Source organism: Geotrypetes seraphini, chromosome 14 (assembly GCF_902459505.1).
Source record: "Geotrypetes seraphini chromosome 14, aGeoSer1.1, whole genome shotgun sequence".
NCBI lineage: Eukaryota > Metazoa > Chordata > Amphibia > Gymnophiona > Dermophiidae > Geotrypetes > Geotrypetes seraphini.
The window spans coordinates 24,917,714-24,934,379 of NC_047097.1; the positions used below are offsets into that span (position 1 = coordinate 24,917,714).

At 40.9% G+C, this 16,666-nt stretch overlaps 2 protein-coding genes across 7 annotated transcripts in view; one reads left to right on the top strand and one right to left on the bottom strand.

Annotated features, from left to right (window-relative positions):
- The window catches only part of BNC1 (basonuclin 1), a 100,049-nt gene extending 90,855 nt beyond the window's left edge, over positions 1-9,194 (bottom strand). The window contains exons 1-2 of one of the 6 annotated variants that reach the window (XM_033920586.1): positions 9,071-9,194; positions 2,570-2,642 (exon numbers count right to left, since the gene is read on the bottom strand). In XM_033920586.1, coding sequence (XP_033776477.1) covers positions 2,570-2,611 — 42 coding nt within the window. In that variant the 5' untranslated portion in view covers positions 2,612-2,642; positions 9,071-9,194. Of the gene's footprint in view, positions 1-2,569; positions 2,643-8,412; positions 8,623-8,719; positions 8,825-8,875; positions 8,930-9,070 lie in introns of those variants that run through there. The other 5 variants (XM_033920585.1, XM_033920583.1, XM_033920584.1 and 2 more) reach the window with 5 other exon arrangements.
- A 138-nt stretch (positions 9,195-9,332) lies between these two features.
- The window catches only part of SH3GL3 (SH3 domain containing GRB2 like 3, endophilin A3), a 166,962-nt gene continuing 159,628 nt past the window's right edge, over positions 9,333-16,666 (top strand). Inside the window, exon 1 of the mRNA XM_033920596.1 lies at positions 9,333-9,460. The gene's annotated coding sequence lies outside the window, so the exon portion shown is untranslated. The remainder of the gene's footprint in view (positions 9,461-16,666) is intronic.

Sequence of the window (16,666 nt, forward strand, 5' to 3'; positions counted from 1 at the left end):
GAAAGCAAATTTTGTAAATCATACAGAACTGTTTGCAACGCTTCAAGGTTTACTAGTTGTGAACAGAGGCCAAAAATGATCCTCCTCCCCCCCCCCAACACTAAATCATAATCTTCCTGTTTTAGGTATTTCACATTCTAGCCACAGTTTCAACATCCCATATCCTATGACATTAGGGAATGATAAATCAACAAGCATGACAGCTCCCTTGTAGAGACTGGTACGGACCTGGGATCTGCCACAGCCAACACCCACAGTGTCTGCCAGATGTCTTTATGAGGTTGCTGGTATTAACCCCTTCACGAAGGATTATAAATGGAATTTCTGGAAAGGTTTCCATTTTTTTTTTTCTTATTCAGAATGCATCAGTCATGTTATTAAACTGAGACACTTTAAAATACGAAATACAATCAAAACTTAAAAATCAAATCTTAAAAAAAAAAAAACTACTGACCTTTTTGACTTGGAATTTAATGCATTTTATGACTGATCAGCTGATTTCTAAGAAGTAAAGGGCTTAATCACCGATGCCATTACAGCACAAAACTATGTGGTAAATGCAAAGCCTATGTATCAACTGATGGGGGTGTTCCCAGCATCTTCCCATCCAGTTAACACAGAGACAACTTCCTTACCACAAACTAACTCACTGCATTGCAGGTAGCTACACTTGTATTTAGTGCATTGTCGCTATTGGCTGGGGTTAGGTTCCTAGAAAACTCTGTGAATACCAAAAATGTGAGTATGATTGATCCTATGGGGGAAAAAAGGGGGGTTAGGTTTCTGTGAGACCCTGCTTATTATACATTTTCACTACCTAACACCATAAAAGTTATCATTTTGTCTACCCTTCTTGTAAAGAACAGCTTGCTTCTTATATTCTGCATTTTATAAATGTATTTTACACACTTTGTTTCACAAAAAAAGAAATCTTTTTGGTGCAACAATGCTCACACACAGCTCTATAAGTATTATCCTCCTCATGGGAACACACTCTGCATGATTGTAAATATCGAAAAAGGGTTATTCTATTTTGTGTCCATAAGCAACAATGTCCCATGAATAGCAAAAATGGGTTACACTTTATTTTGCCAGAATAAGTGAATTTATGAATATGGAACACGTGAATAATGAGATTGCACTGTAGGTGACATTAACTGTTATCACGCTAACTGCATCTACTCCATTTATTTGATTAACCCATTATGATTTGCTTGACTGCTTTTCAGTAAATAATGCATCAAGGCAGTTAATTCTAAGAATGATAGTTCAGACAATAATCGTATAACATAAAAATATTTTAACATAAAAATAATTTAAGTCCATAACGAGCCTGTTAGCAGCAATAATTGGATGCTATCAATTATTGGCATTAATTAGCAACAGTTTGAATTTGCATGCACATTTTCTTACACACTGTTCTATAAAGGTGCACGTGTACATTTTTTTGCATGCAGCTGAAAAGGGGGTGTGGCCATGGAAGGGGCATAGGTGGGTTGGGATCTTCATTAAAGAAGTGTGCAGTACACTTCTCCCTCCGTATTCGCTGTTTGAGCATTCACAGTTTCGATTTTTCGCGGTTTTTAGCTTGCTGGCTCCTCCCCCAACCCAAGCGTTTACAGAGAAAATCGCCGATTCCCGGCACTTTCTTCACCGTGTTTTGCCTCTCCTTCAGGAACAGGCCAGGTCTCCCACCGTGTTATTTGCGGTTTCGCCATATTCATGATGGTTTTTAATAGAAAACAGCGAATAACATATGAAAAAGTTATTCACGGTTTTTCTGTATTTGCGGTTGTTAATCTCCTATCACAGCGAATACGGAGGGAGACGTGTATTATATAATTCAGGGGGATTTGCACCTAACTTCCATGCAGGGATTTACATCAGGTTTCAGTTGGTATAAATCCTCACGCTTAAAAGTTGGGTGCATCGGGTGTCTTATTTGTACCCTTCTCCTCTACTGCCAACTCTAGACGCCATCCCTTCTATCTTGCTGCACCATATGCCTGGAACAGGCTGCCTATGTGAGTATGTCAGAGTCTCTGGCAGTGTTCAAATCTAGGCTAAAATCCCACTTTTGAGAGGCTGCTTTTAACTCCTTTTACCATTGTCCATTTTATCTTTCCCTCTGTGAGAAAATCCCTAAACCCTATTTGTCCGTTTTGATTAGATTGTAAGCTTTATCAAGCAGGGATTGTCTCTTACATGTTTGTTTAAAGTACAGTGCTGCGTATGACTGGCAGCGCTATATACATAAGTTGTAGTACTATAGAATTAGCAAATGCTTAGTGCTCAATCTGCAGAGATGTCCAGAGCTAATAGTTAGCATGCACTAAATCAGTTAGTGCACCTTAGGAAAAGAAAAAAAAATAAAAAAGGCCCTAATCTCTACACATCTCATCTGCTCAAACTCCATCCATTCTCCACCCCATGAAAATTGGCACATATTAATGGCAGATACTACATTAGCTGTTAACACAAATTAATAAAACAGGTCCCCAACATGGTTAATACAGCACGAGTTTTCAGTCTTAAATTACTTTAAATCATTATTAAAATTTCAACATACCTTGCATGAGAGAGTTATGTACCTACTGTAGCTGTTTACCATCGGTGTTCCATTTATTTAGAATAGCTGACATCTAATCATGAAAAAAAGACAATACTGTATATACAAATTCTCACTCTATACCAAAACTAGTAGCTGTCACAAAAGTGGATGAGTACAAATTTATTTATTTATTTGAGCATATGTTATATCACCAACTAACTGATCCTGAGATATCAATGCAGTTTACAGGGCCGTGTGCTGTCAATCAGGGCCTTAGACCCCTACCAATGTATCCCAAGATGCATTGGGAGGGGGAAGGCCTGTCATTCTAAGCATGCAGCCCTTTAGGCAGGAGGGAATGGACTTCCCTCTTGTTGATTTGTCTTTGGAAGGTCCAGGGGAGGGGTGTAGGGTAGAGAATGACACAGGGACAGATTTGTCCCCAGCCCTACAGGTGCTCAATTTTTCCGTCCCGTCCCCACAAGTTTTGTCACTGTCCCTGTCTTTGCCCCATTCCTGTAATCTCTGCCTTAATCACACAAGCCTCAAACACGTATGATTTTAAAGTGTTTGAGACCACAAAGGTGCCCAAACTGATCAGATTATCACTGCGTGCATGAAGGTAAGATACCCCCATACTCCCCCATTGCTCACGGACCCCCTCACAACCACAAAGATCAGAATACATATGTATATACCTGTCTCCAGAACATCAGCACCTGATATAGGAAAGTTTCAAGTTTTATTTTAATTTGATGAATCGCTTATTTAGAATTACTAAGCGGTTACATTAGTAAAAAAAATATAAACATATATTTAGACATATCATTTAAAATTTAAAAAAATAATGGGTTAGACCAACAGAATAATCAATATACAAGGTAAGGAGGGATAGAACAATTCAATGCTTTAAAGTACAGAAAAGAACCATAGATGGAAAGAACATTAGGGAGGGAAAAGTAGAAACCTGGAGGGAAATTAGTATAAAATTTGAACATAATTTAAAGATTAAAAGCATCTTTAAAAAGGAAACTCTTTAAGTTACTTTTAAAATGGCTAAGGTCATTTTCCTCTCTTACATGCTGAGGCAAAGTGTTCCAAAGTTGTGGAGCCATCACTGAAAACATATCATGTCGTCGAGTTCCGATAACTTTCAAAGAAGGGACTACTATGAGCTTTTGATTAGTGGACTGAAGAGAACGCGATGTACTATAAGGGATAAGAAATTTATTGATAAATTGCGGTTCATTAGTGGAAAGAGTTTTAAATACTAAGAGTAAAATTTTAAAAGTGATACGGTGGTTAATTGGGAGCCAGTGTGATTTAATCAGAAAAGGAGCGACATGATCATATTTTCCCATTATGAATGAGTTTAACGGCCGTACTCTGGATTATCTGAAAGCGCTTCTTTTCTTTTTGTGTGATATTTATTAATAAAGAATTACAGTAATCAAGTTTAGCAATAATTAAAGAGTGAATTAATATATTTAGTGATTTTGGCTCGAGAAACTTAAAAATCGAGCAAATCATACGTAGCCTATAAAAACAAAATTTAACGATATTACTTATGTGTTCATGATAAGAAAATTTATCATAGAAACATAGAATATGACGGCAGAAAAGGGCTCAATGGCCTGGAGAGCTTGTGTGAAAAGTATCCCAAAAACAATCGATGCTCCTAGAAAGGAGAAGAGGCTCGAGGTGGCTCAAAAGCCAAAAAGTAGACATAAATAGACCAAAGTTAGGATAAATAGTGATAAAACAAAGAATTATAATGAAAACTATGAAAAAGAAGGATGGGAAGCCACATAAAAGTAGAAATTTTGATGTGCTAAAGAGAAAACTGAAGACACAGCTTCTCAGCTCCATGAAAAACTAAGAACTGATGAGTCTGCAAGCCAACTGAGCGAGAAGATGCCGGCATGTGCATGGTATGAGCACTAAAATATTTAAAGTGATAGTGTACTTGGTAGTGTTCATATTGAGTTCCGTGGATGTCATCACCCACGTGAGAATATTATACCTGCTTGTGCTCGGGTGAATCCTAAGATATCTGGGCTCATATTCTGCCCTTTCTATCCTTGGATTCAATTTAACCTTAGGTATTTTCTTCTCATTGTTTTAATATGATAATGCAAATGGCCAAGTACCTTTATATCAAGGGTCTCAAAGTCCCTCCTTGAGGGCTGCAATCCAGTCAGGTTTTCAGGATTTCCCCAATGAATATGCATGAGATCTATGTGCATGCACTGCTTCAATGCATATTCATTGGGGAAATCCTGAAAACCTGACTGGATTGCGGCCCTCAAGGAGGGACTTTGAGATCCCTGCTTTATATAAATATCAAGCTATAAAAAAAGATAAGAGAAAAATTCAAGATTGATGCTTTCAAGATTCCAGACACAGTGGGGGTTTAGATAGTCTGGTATGAACTCGGAAAAGTTGTTCACTTAAATGCTTCTGTAACTATCCTTTTTTTTCTCTCTCTAACTTTCAGGTGAATAAGAAAAACTTTGCAACATTAACTGATAGTGATCTGCAGAGAAAACAAGAGGAGGAGGAATTGCCATCATAGCCAAAAACACCATAGACCTAAAAATACAAGACAAAATAACTACCCCATACATGGATTTACTAGCTTGTCAACTCTCAGGCCCCGCACTGAAAGGAACCCTAAACTGCATGCTCTGCTACATAACACCAGGAAACTGGAACACAGCAAAACCAAAATTTGAAGACTTTATATACCAAAACTCACTAACGACAACTTACAACTTAATCCTAGGAGACCTAATCCTCCACCTCGAAAATCAAGCCTCCAAACAAATAGAAATCTTACTATCTTACCTTAAGGCCCTAACACACAAGATATTAGACCCTCAAACCACACATGAAAAAGGTCACCAACTCGACATTGCAGCCTACATGTCCCAAAAACCCACACAACCAGAAATTCACACTTCAAATGGAAATTGTTACCGCTCCCTCTGGTCAGATCACTATACATACTCCTTCAATATCAACTGGACCAACAACAAAAGCAAACTAAAAACACAAAAAATAACCTACACTTCACTCAAGCATATCGACCCCACCTAATTCTGGATGAAAACAGATGCCATAATCCAAGACTATAACCCCAAAAACTTCATCTCACAATGGAGCCAGCCAAGTACAGCAACTCTAGATGAGCTAGTCCCAGAACAAACCAAAACCAGAATCAATAGAAAATCTGACAAATGGTTCGACAATGAACTACTCCTACTAAAAAAACAATGCAGACAACTAGAAAGAAAATGGAGGAAATGCAGTCAAGATTCCACAAAAACAGCATGGAGAAAACTGAACCAAAAATACAAACAAAAATTAAAAGAAAAACAAAAAACATACTACACAAAGCAAATAGGTGAAAAAACCCATGACACAAAGAAACTATTCCAGCTACTAAAAGAACTCAGACACCAAACCCTACCTGACAAGCAACAACGCCCCCACACCCACAGCCACCTTCTTAGCGACATTCTTCAAAGACAAAATCGCAACCATAAGATCCACATTCAAAGGAACACCTTGGCACTTAGAAGAGATCACAATGCCCTCCACAGAAAATGAAGCAGTTGCAGCAGACAGAACATGGTCCCACTTCTCACCAATACAATGGTCAGACCTCAATAAACTCTACAATAAAATACAGCCACACAACTTGCGACCTCAACCACTGCCCCCATACCTATTGAAAACCTCCAGTACACTATTTCGCACCCTGCTCTTGCAATGGATACAAAATCTGCTCACTGATGGCCATTTCCCTCAAGACCTCAGCAAAATCATCATCACTCCAATCCTGGAAGACCCCAAAGGAGAAAAAAAAACACAACTATCCAACTACAGACCCATAGCCTTAATACCATTTTATGTTAAGCTAATGGAAGGCCTAGTAGCCAAAGGCCTAAACTCATACCTAGAAAACCACAACTTACTCCACCCTACACAATCTGGCTTCAGAATCAACCAAAGCATTGAGATCCTTTTAAGTTCTATGCGGTTTACAAAAGGTTAGGGGCTCCTTTTACGAAGCTGCGTTAGCAGCTTTATCGCACGCACCTTTTTAGTGTGCGCTAACCTCTGCGCTAGCATAAAAACTACCGCCTGCTCAAGAGGAGGCGGTGGCGGCTAGTGCAGCCAGCAAATTAGCACGCGCTATTATGTGCGTTAAATCGCTAACGTGGCTTCGTAAAAGGAGCCCTAAGTAAAAATACAAATAATGATGAAAGAAATTAGGAACCCCAAAATTTTGAAAACAAGAACCGGTAAGTTTTCAATTCTTTCTAAAATGAAAATAGGTAACTTGACAATTGCTCTGTAACCCATTCTGAGCTCTTTGGGGAGGACGGGATATAAAACCAATTTAATTAATTAATTAAATTGGCAATCACATTTGGGCACTCTGATGCAGCACACTTCATGCCAATTTTATAAAGGCATTTGGGCACCCAGGTTCTATTATAGAATACTAGCACAAACCAGCATTCATGAGCCAAAATGTATGCATGCCCACTTACAGCAAGCCAGTGGCAGATGCAAATGGAAGTGATAAATGGAGCAGATGCGCTCGCGTTTTACAGTATTCTACAGAGTCCATGTATCAGCGGGGGACACGTCGTATACATCTGTGTGGGCAGTGCATGAATGCTGCTTAGTCAAGCCTCATATATGAGCAGTTCTGGGAAAAGGTGACCGAAGTAGCAGATCCAAAATATTAAGAATAGCCAGTTTGTCATATCATGGGTCCTTAAGCAATCTACAGAAGTTATATGCTAGAAGTTCTGTAACTTTAAAAAAAAAAAAATTTCCCCCACACCGAGAAAAAGAAAAGATAACTTCGTTTTTTTTTGTGTGTTTCTGGCGACTTTTAGTCACATTTTTTCCAGAAATGGTCACAAAGATTAGTGCTTTAGGGCAAGTACAACATAAGAGACAATTAAGATGCCATTCATCCCTGCATGAGACATCTAGAAGGGGGTATTGAAAAGTTCTCAGCCCAACGAAGAAGAGAATGACATGCATATAGTTAAATCATTGATCTGAAACAATGTAAAAACGGGGGTGGAGGGTCCTAGAGCTGAAGGGGGGGGGGTGTCCAACCTGACCGCCCCAGTCCACTAGACCACCAGGATTTTGTTTTGGGGTGATGAGAGTGGTCAGGGGGATCATAAGGGGGGAGCTTGGTGTTGGGGGGCTTGCCATCAGGGCTGCATGGTTTTTTTTTAATGCTGTTGTATGTGTAGCTTCAGAGCTGCCAGTAATTAGTGAGTGGAAATGGGGGTCTCTTTTGTGCATCACTAGGGGGGGCTTGGGAAGGGGGGGCCACCTACCCTCACTGCCACTGTTATGTTATCCCCCTGCAGTAGGATCTGTGAAGTCCGCAGGAGTTAAAAAAATGAGGATCGGTGTGGACCCCATGCCAAGGCCGCTCTCTTTTTAAGGCCCTGCACTTTTAATCCATGAGATCCTCTTTTTAACTTTTAGTTTTGCTGGTTGCGGACCTCGTGGATCTTAACTGCACATGTGGGACTGCAGAGATCCTCGTTTTAACTCCCTCGGACCTCACGGATCCTGAATTTTAAGGGCGTGCGGTCCATGTTTTACCCAGTCCCTGTCAAAAGAGAGACTTTCATTTCTACAGATTGGCACTTAATGAAATAAGATAACACACTTTTTAGGTACAGGGGCAAAATAACACTCAGAATTTAGGAAGGTGGTTGGTTGAGCTGAGAACTTTTTCAGCATCCCCTCATAACTGCTGGCCTATAGTTATAGCCTTGTCCTTTACAAACAAAAACAGTTGTCCCTCTTTCTACCTTTAAAAAAAACCCTTGCTTTCTGTCCAAGATGGAAACATCTCTGCATCCACCGCTCCAACCTAGACCCCGGAAGTTGCGGCAGCAGGACAGAGAAGTTCTACAGTACTCGGCACTCCTGCACGGGGGCGCTACTTTCTCTAGCCGCGCGGGAATCTCAGAACAGGGCACGCGGACGCCCCTCATTAAATTGTCTCACTATCATCGCGAGAGTTCTATTTACTTTCCCATAAATACAATCTATATATAAATGCAGAGGAAAGTAAACTTGAATGAATGCCACAAGTGAGTTTTTTTGGCGGTCTACCTGAAGTCGAATTTCGGAGCCTCGCCCTTGCAGAGCGGACCATTCAGGCTGCCTAGGTTGCGCGCGCAAGGATTGGGGGGGGGAGGGACACCCCCTTCTCTCCGCCTCTGCGGGGCCGGGACAGCCACGTGAGCTCACGCGGCACCGCCGACTTACTGTCCAACAAGCAGTCTCTCCTCCTAAGTTAGAGCGCACGCGACTCCTCGCTCCCCTCTGGAATGTACCGCGTTCCCTTTCCACCAGAGTTTCTGCAGCGCGCGCCTGGGCGCCGTCGGCGCTGGTCACGAGGCGAGTCCCGCGCGCCTTTTATTGAGCACGAAGCCTATGAGAAGAAACCCCTTCGGCGCTTACCGGCATCTCTAGTCACGGCGGCAGCGGCTTCTTCCCGGCTCGTAGCTGCGGGCTTCAGTTGCATTCGCTCTCGGCAGGGACGTGACGAGCTGGTTGTCGCCTCTTTGCCCCCCTCCCCTCCCCTCGTGTCGCTTTCATCCCGGCTGCCGAACTCCGCCCTCCGGCGAGGAAAATCCCCCCCCCCTCAAACAAACACCTGGAAATGGTTTCCAGGCACCCTCTCCCCGGCTCCTACGAGACACCGGCGTCGCAGAACCCTAATACTGCCCCGAAAAGGACTCGGGCTGCGCAGGGCCTCCGAGGTGGGGAATGTCCCGCGCGCTCACCTGAAAGCTGTGCGGGGGTTTCTACTTCCAAGCAACGCCAGCAGAATTGCACTCGGAAGCTTTGGTAAAAAAAAAAAAAAGCCTAGTACACAATAGAAAGCATACTGTTGACATAAGTTGGACTACAAATTCCAGATAATGTTACAATAGTGGCTATGGCTTAGTTTATTTATTTTTATTTATTTATTCAATTTTCTCTACTGTTCTCCCAGGGGAGCTCAGAACGGTTTGCATGAGTTTATTCAGGTGCTCCAGCATTTTTCCCTGTCTGTCCCAGCAGGCTCACAATCTATCTAATGTACCTGGGGCAATGGGGAAATTAAGTGACTTGCCCAGCAAGGAGCAGCGTGGATTTGAATCCACAACCTCAGGGTGCTGAGGCTGTAGCTTTAACCACTGCCCCACTTTAGAAATCAAAATGTAGTAAAAGTGAACCAAGTAAAGGACAATGAAGCCATTGTGACATCACTGATGAGGTTGGCTCTTAGGCATTCGTGGAATGAGACATTATGATGTCATAATACCAGCTCTGCTTATCAGAGGCTGAACCTTTTCACACTATTTATTTATTCAGTTTTCTATATAGTTCTCCCAGGGAGCTCAGAACAGTTTACATGAATTTATTCAGGTACTCAAGCAGTTTTCCCTGTCTGTCCCGGCGGGCTCACAATCTATCTAATGTACCTGGGGCAATGGGGGGATTAAGTGGGTTTGAACCCACAACCTCAGGGTGCTGAGGCTGTAAGCTTGCTTGCTGCAAACGCTGAAACTTCAGACCGGTTCTTATGCAAACGTATATAGAACCTGATTCGAGTTTAACAACCCCTATTTATTTATTTATATACCGTTTAGAACAGGGATCTCAAAGTCCCTCCTTGAGGGCCGCAATCCAGTCAGGTTTTCAGGATTTCCCCAATGAATATGCATTAAAGCAGTGCATGCAAATAGATCTCATGCATATTCATTGGGGAAATCCTGAAAACCCGACTGGATGTGTGGCCCTCAAGGAGAGACTTTGAGACCCCTGGTTTAGAACTAAACAGTTCACATAATTTACATGCACAATATTAAAATAACAGACTTTGTACTGCCTTTCATTTGTCCCCATCTATATATCTGCAAGTGGCCCCTGGGTTACATAATGAAATGTCTCGTATAGGATCACAAAATAATGAGGAAAAAACCCCAAAAACAATCGTCGTTGATGGTATTTAACATCTCTTCTAGAAATTTAACGTCTGTTGATGACTCTGTATTACAGCTTGGTTTATCATTTGTTCCCTATTTGTTTTGTATGCCATCCAAAGTTGAAATTATTTTTTGGTTGGTCCAATGAATCCACTCAAGGGGAGTTAACTTTTTTTGATACACATCATGCCTCTTCAACATGGCTGCCTCCGGGTCCTGTGGATGATATGATTGGGGCTTTTGAAAAAAAAAAAGTAATTTTAAAATTAATTTATTTATATACCATTTATTTTCTAAGTGGTTTACATTCAGGTACTTTTATCATATTTCCCTATCTGTCCAGCAGGCTCAAACTCTTATCTAGTGTACCTGGGGCAATGAGGGGATTAAGTCACTTGGACATGAACATTCGGTCAGGAAAGGAAGGCCATTCGAGTTGTGGCACATGTTGTTATTGTCCTCATGCCATGGTTGTAATACCAATATTATATAACAGCTTAGGGACAGCACGAACTGTAATGCAGCTCAGGTCATTTATGCCATTTTTTGCCCCTGCAATAAGATTTATGTCGGCCAAACCTAGTGGATCATTGGCGACAAGCTAACCATTCATTAAATGATCTTAAATTTTGTGTGATCAGACAGTTTATTTTTTATAAGAAGGGTGATATCTCTCGTAGATTAACATATGAGCAGCGCCTGATATATACATGGCACACAGTCATACTTGATGGACTCAATAAAGAGATTGAATGGATAACACTCCATTGATTCTAGTTACAATGAATTTATGAATGATTTTGAGTCTCAGTAATAGATGGAGTTATTGTCCAATCATTGAATCTGTGTCCTATTGATTGACTTCCATTGAAGACTCCTCAGTGATGTAGTTTGTCGCCATTCCGCTGTTCTCATGATCGGTCTAGTTGGGCGTGTGCAGAGAAGATAATAATAATAACAATTTATATACCGCAGGACCGTGAAGTTCTATGCGGTTTACAATGAATAGAAATGTTACAGATTGAATGGAATAAACAAAGTACAGACTTAATGATTGATAGTTCTAGAGATCGTTTGTTGAGGACTAAGAGTATACAGGTTGGTTTCCTAAGTATTTCAGTAACAGATGTGTTTTTAGGGGTTTCCTGAATTCCCCATAGGTAGTAGGCATGAGCAATTGTTCAAGGTCTTTACCCCATGATGCTGCTTGATGTGTGAAAAGATGTTGGTGATGACTTTTAAATTTACAACCTCTAACCGGTGGAGAAACAAAGTTCGGGTGTGAGCTTCGCTTGTGTCTGTTGGTTGTGAAAGAGAAAAGGTCTGTTATATATTTAGGGGCTAAGCCATAAAGTACCTTGAAGCAAAAACAACCAAACTTGAATTTCACACGTGCCTCCATCGGCAGCCAGTGTAGAAGTCGATAGGAAGGTGTTACGTGATCAAACTTCTTCAGTGCACAAAGTAGTCTAACCGCTGCATTTTGAACTAGTTGCAATTGCCGCATATTCTTCTGGGGGAGTGTCAAATAGGCGATGTTACAATAATCGAGTTGACTCAGTATAAGGGATTGTACCAGAATTCGAAATGATGAGACGTCAAAGTAAGCTCTGATGGACCGAAGGTGAGGGTGAGAAAGATTTTCCTGATCAAGGAGTCTACCTGGTCTTTCGTGGTCAGGTTCTGGTCCAGTGTTATTCCCAATATCTTCATAGTGGGTTGAATGGGATAACTAAGGTTATTGATGCACATTGGTGGCTTTAGTGTCAAGTGGGTATGGCGATGCTATGAAAATTTTTGTTTTCTCTGAGTTTAGTTTTAGTCTGAATTCAGTCATCCATTGCTTCATCCGATTTAGTACTACTGTTGCTTTGGGGGTGACTTCTGAGACAGAGTTGGTGAATGGGATAATTATTGTGAAGTCGTTAGCGTAGCTAAATAGTTTTATCCCCAGCTGGGACAGATGTGCACCCAATGAGGACATGTAAACATTGAAAAGCAAAGGGGATAGTGGTGATCCTTGTGGCACGCCAGATGGATTGCTCCATGTGTCGGAGAGATCGTGATTAAAACGGACTTGGTAGGTGCGTGATATAAGGAAACCTCAAAACCAGTTCAGTACCTCTCCTCTGATTCTGATTGCGTCTAGGCATTGTAACAGTTTTCCATGGTTCACCAAATCAAAGGCAGAACTCATGTCAAATTGCATGATTAGGGCGTTGAGGCCCTTACTGAACAAGTAACGCAAATTGTCCAGAATGTCCGCAATTACTATCTCAGTGCTAAACAGAGGCCTAAAACCAGATTGAGTTTCGTGCAGAAGAGAGAATTGGTCGAGATATTCCATTAGTTGGGTGTGTACCAATCCTTCCATGATTTTTACCTTAAATGGAATAGATGCTACTGGTCTATAGTTGGTTATTGATGTTGCTGATTCTTTGCAATTTGGGGGGATTGGGGTTATTATAATATGACCATTATTGGTGAGGAATTTTCCATTGTTTAGGTTATTGGTTAGATAGTTCAATAGGGATAATTTAAAGTCTAGTGGAGCTGCTTTCATAATCACTGGGGGACATGAATCCAGGACACAGTATGATTTAGAGTATTTGTTATATAATTTGATGTAGTTATTCCAATCTAAATTGGAATATCTAAAGATAGTGCCCGTGTTTTCTTTTTCAATCCAGTTGGAGTCCTGAAGGTGAATTTAAATTGGATTTCAGATATTTGAAGTATGCAGCAATATGTTTATAATTTTTTGAGTGTATCATAGTTGGATACAATGAAGGGGCTACTTTGAAATACTTATCTTTGCTTTTAGATCTTAAGTCTTCCTCCTGATAAAGCAACTCGCATGAAACACGATCGGTGTTAGAGGAAGAAATCATTGTGGATTGTTTGTGGAATTTCTATGGTTGCTTTTGTTCACTTTCTTTATCACTATATGGGATATAGAGGATTTTTTTATGAAAACTTAATTTAACACATGGGAATTATCCCATCAGCGCTCATATGAATAGCAGACAATCAGAAACCTTACAACCTGGACGAACATCAGCTGAACGTCAAAGAGATAAGAGGGATTATTTTATATTCCCTATATTTTTTAGCTTATCTCTAAGATTGAAATACGTCATTAATTGATGATTGGTAGGCAGGGAGGTGCTATGATGTTCTAAATAATGCCTTTACGATGCACTGCTGCGGGTGTGAGATGGGTGTTTCAGGCTGAGCACATTCATTTAAAACAATAATTTTTTTTGTTTTTGTCATTATTTATTATTTTTTGGCCTTATTTTTATTTTTTATAAACATTATTTGGTTCCATAATTCCTGTTGGATTTGAATTTGACTAATTTTGGGAATTCAGTATTTAATGAAGTGATCTCTTGAGCAGTTTTTTCTTTGGATACTCAAAAATCATTGTATTATAGCCAGCATTAGCATCATATCATGTTACTCAAAATATTCTAATGCCTACATAGGGTGCTTCATTGGCACATGCTTTTCTTTTCTTATTTTAATGATTTTTTATGCTATTATAAAATTGATTGTATACTTATAAAGGTGATTAGCTTCTCCCCCTCTTGCAACAATGTAATCCTCCTTTACAATGTGTTGTAAATTTCCCCCCTATTGGAACATGTAACCATTTCCCCATGATACTGCATGGGTCTCACCTTGAACCTATACTGGATAAGTGCAATTAAGAAATCCTGATTAGATTATACTGACATTTATCTTATTTCTGTTATATGGTTGTTCTGCAGTGCTATTAACTCCCCCTTTTATCAAGCTGCGCTAGAGATTTTTAGCGTGGGATGGCAAAGTAAGTGCTCCAACGCTCGTTGGAATTCAGAGCATTTACTGCACTGGCCTGGGCTAAAAAACCTGGCCTGTTTGTATTTCTGATACTGTTACGTGTTTGTCCTCATGTTGGGTTTCAATTTATATTTTCCAAGTTTACCTCATCTATTGTGTGTTAATACAGTATATGAGGGCTCTTCAAAAAGTTTCTGCACTTCTATATTTCCACAGGAAAAGGTTGGGGCGGGAGATGTGATAAGAGGGCGTAGCGTAGAAGGTCATGTGACAAATCAGGCAAAGCTGGCTCACCTTGCAGGTAGTGATGTAATTTGTTTTTCTGATACTTAGGCCCCCTTAACAAGCTGCATTTATGTACTTTTGATACTGTTTCATGTTTGTCCTCGTGTTGGGTTCCAATTTATCCTTTCCAAGTTTACCCATTTGTTGTGTCTTCCAACAAATATTTCGAAAAGCAAGAAAATTTAATTTTAATAAATGAGTACTTTGTGCTTCCGGTTGCGGCAGAGGAGAAGCTTCCGCCCACAGACGCACGTGATTTCAGGCAGGCTCCGGTGGCTTGCACAAATTATATTGTAACACACCACGATGAGGGAGGGAGATAGATGCAGCCAGTAGGTAGGAAGGAGGGAGGGGGCTGCATGCGTTCCCTCCCTTAGCTGCAGAGACAAGGCCATTCACTGCTCCTTGGGGTGGTGGATGGCCTTGTCCCCATATCCGCAGTGAGCACTTTCTTTTCCCCCTGCCGTTTCGGCAGGCTACCCGTGGCTACCCATGGGTAACAGCCACCGTGTCATTCTCTAATTGGCATGACAGCAGCTTGGGGGTTGCTGCTCATTACAGAGGTATGGAGGAAGGGAAGCAGCGTGTGTGCGGCAGGAAGGGGCAGGGAAGGAGCATTTAGAGGTGGGTCAAAGACGAGGGCGAAGGGGCACCATTGCCCCGGGTGCCTCTCGCTACGCCACTGGCATGCACTTTGAAAATTGCTTTTAGTCTATGTGGTCTCAAAGTGCCTGCCTGCCTGTTCATAATTGCCCCCTTTTGGCTAAATGCTTTACAATCTACTTCTATGTGGTTTGTTTGTGGGAGGGAGGGGGGGGGGGTTGTACATCAAATTTATTTCCACCCCTGCTCCTCTAAGAATTTTCTGCAGGCATTGGTGATCATGGGGTGTAAGAATCCCTGGGTCCTGCAAATAATATGAAAGAAAATCTTAACCTAGAGCACAGTTTTTATTTCTGACTTTTACTAGAACACAATAAAATGTGTTAGCAGACCCAACAGTCTGTTCATGTAAAGCCTGCCTTAAGAAACTTGTACCTAAAGTAATATAGACAATTCTCTATGTGCTCACGTATCGTATAACAATAAAGCTCAATAGAAACAGCTGAAGTGAGTCAGATTTGTCTTTTGCTAGACAGATAGTGGTGCAGTCTGTACAGCTAGGAGACAAGGATGACAGCATCATGTCTCTTTAGATACAGAAAAGGGATCGGGTCTCCTGCTGTGTGAAATAAACCAAGCTCCACAGACTGCAAAAGAAAAGATTGAATAACCTCTCCAGTATGAGTAATTGCTGATGCATCTTTAGGGCTCATTTTGCTTCTTCCTGCAACATTGGGTTTCCCAGGGATTTTCTCCCAGGTAACAAGCCTGAAATTTCTCCTTGTCTAGCTCTTATTGCAGGGTCCACATTGTGGGGGTAATTGTAAAAAACAAGGCACTGACATTTATGGGCTGAAGCCCCACGATAATGATTAGAACACTGGCATATATACTCAAGTGTGTGAATGCTGGCATATATACTCAAGTGTGTGAATGCTGAAATCTACTTAAGCTTTATTCTATAACTGTGTATCGCTAATCTACTCTAAGGGACTGTTTTACAAAGCTGTTGTAACTACCCCGAAGCCCATAGAGATTTAAAGGGCTTTGGGGCTTTTGCCGTGCGGCAGCCACTAGCGTGACATTGTAAAACGGGCCTTAAATCTTGAAACTAAAGTAGATAGAATTGCTAATCAATGCGATGGATGTGCTAGTTTTTGAGTGCAAATTAACTCAAAATGTGGCTCAATAGTGGACAAGCAACAGACATGGCATCATCCACCATCTGCAGTCATTCTCTTTTTTTTTCAATTTAATTTCTGTCAGAGCTGAAAATCCAAGTTTACAAAGACCCATAAGAAGATCCAAAGAGTAACAAAGGCTTGATTGCTTTGTTGCTCAAGTTAGGATAACTATTGCATAAAAAATA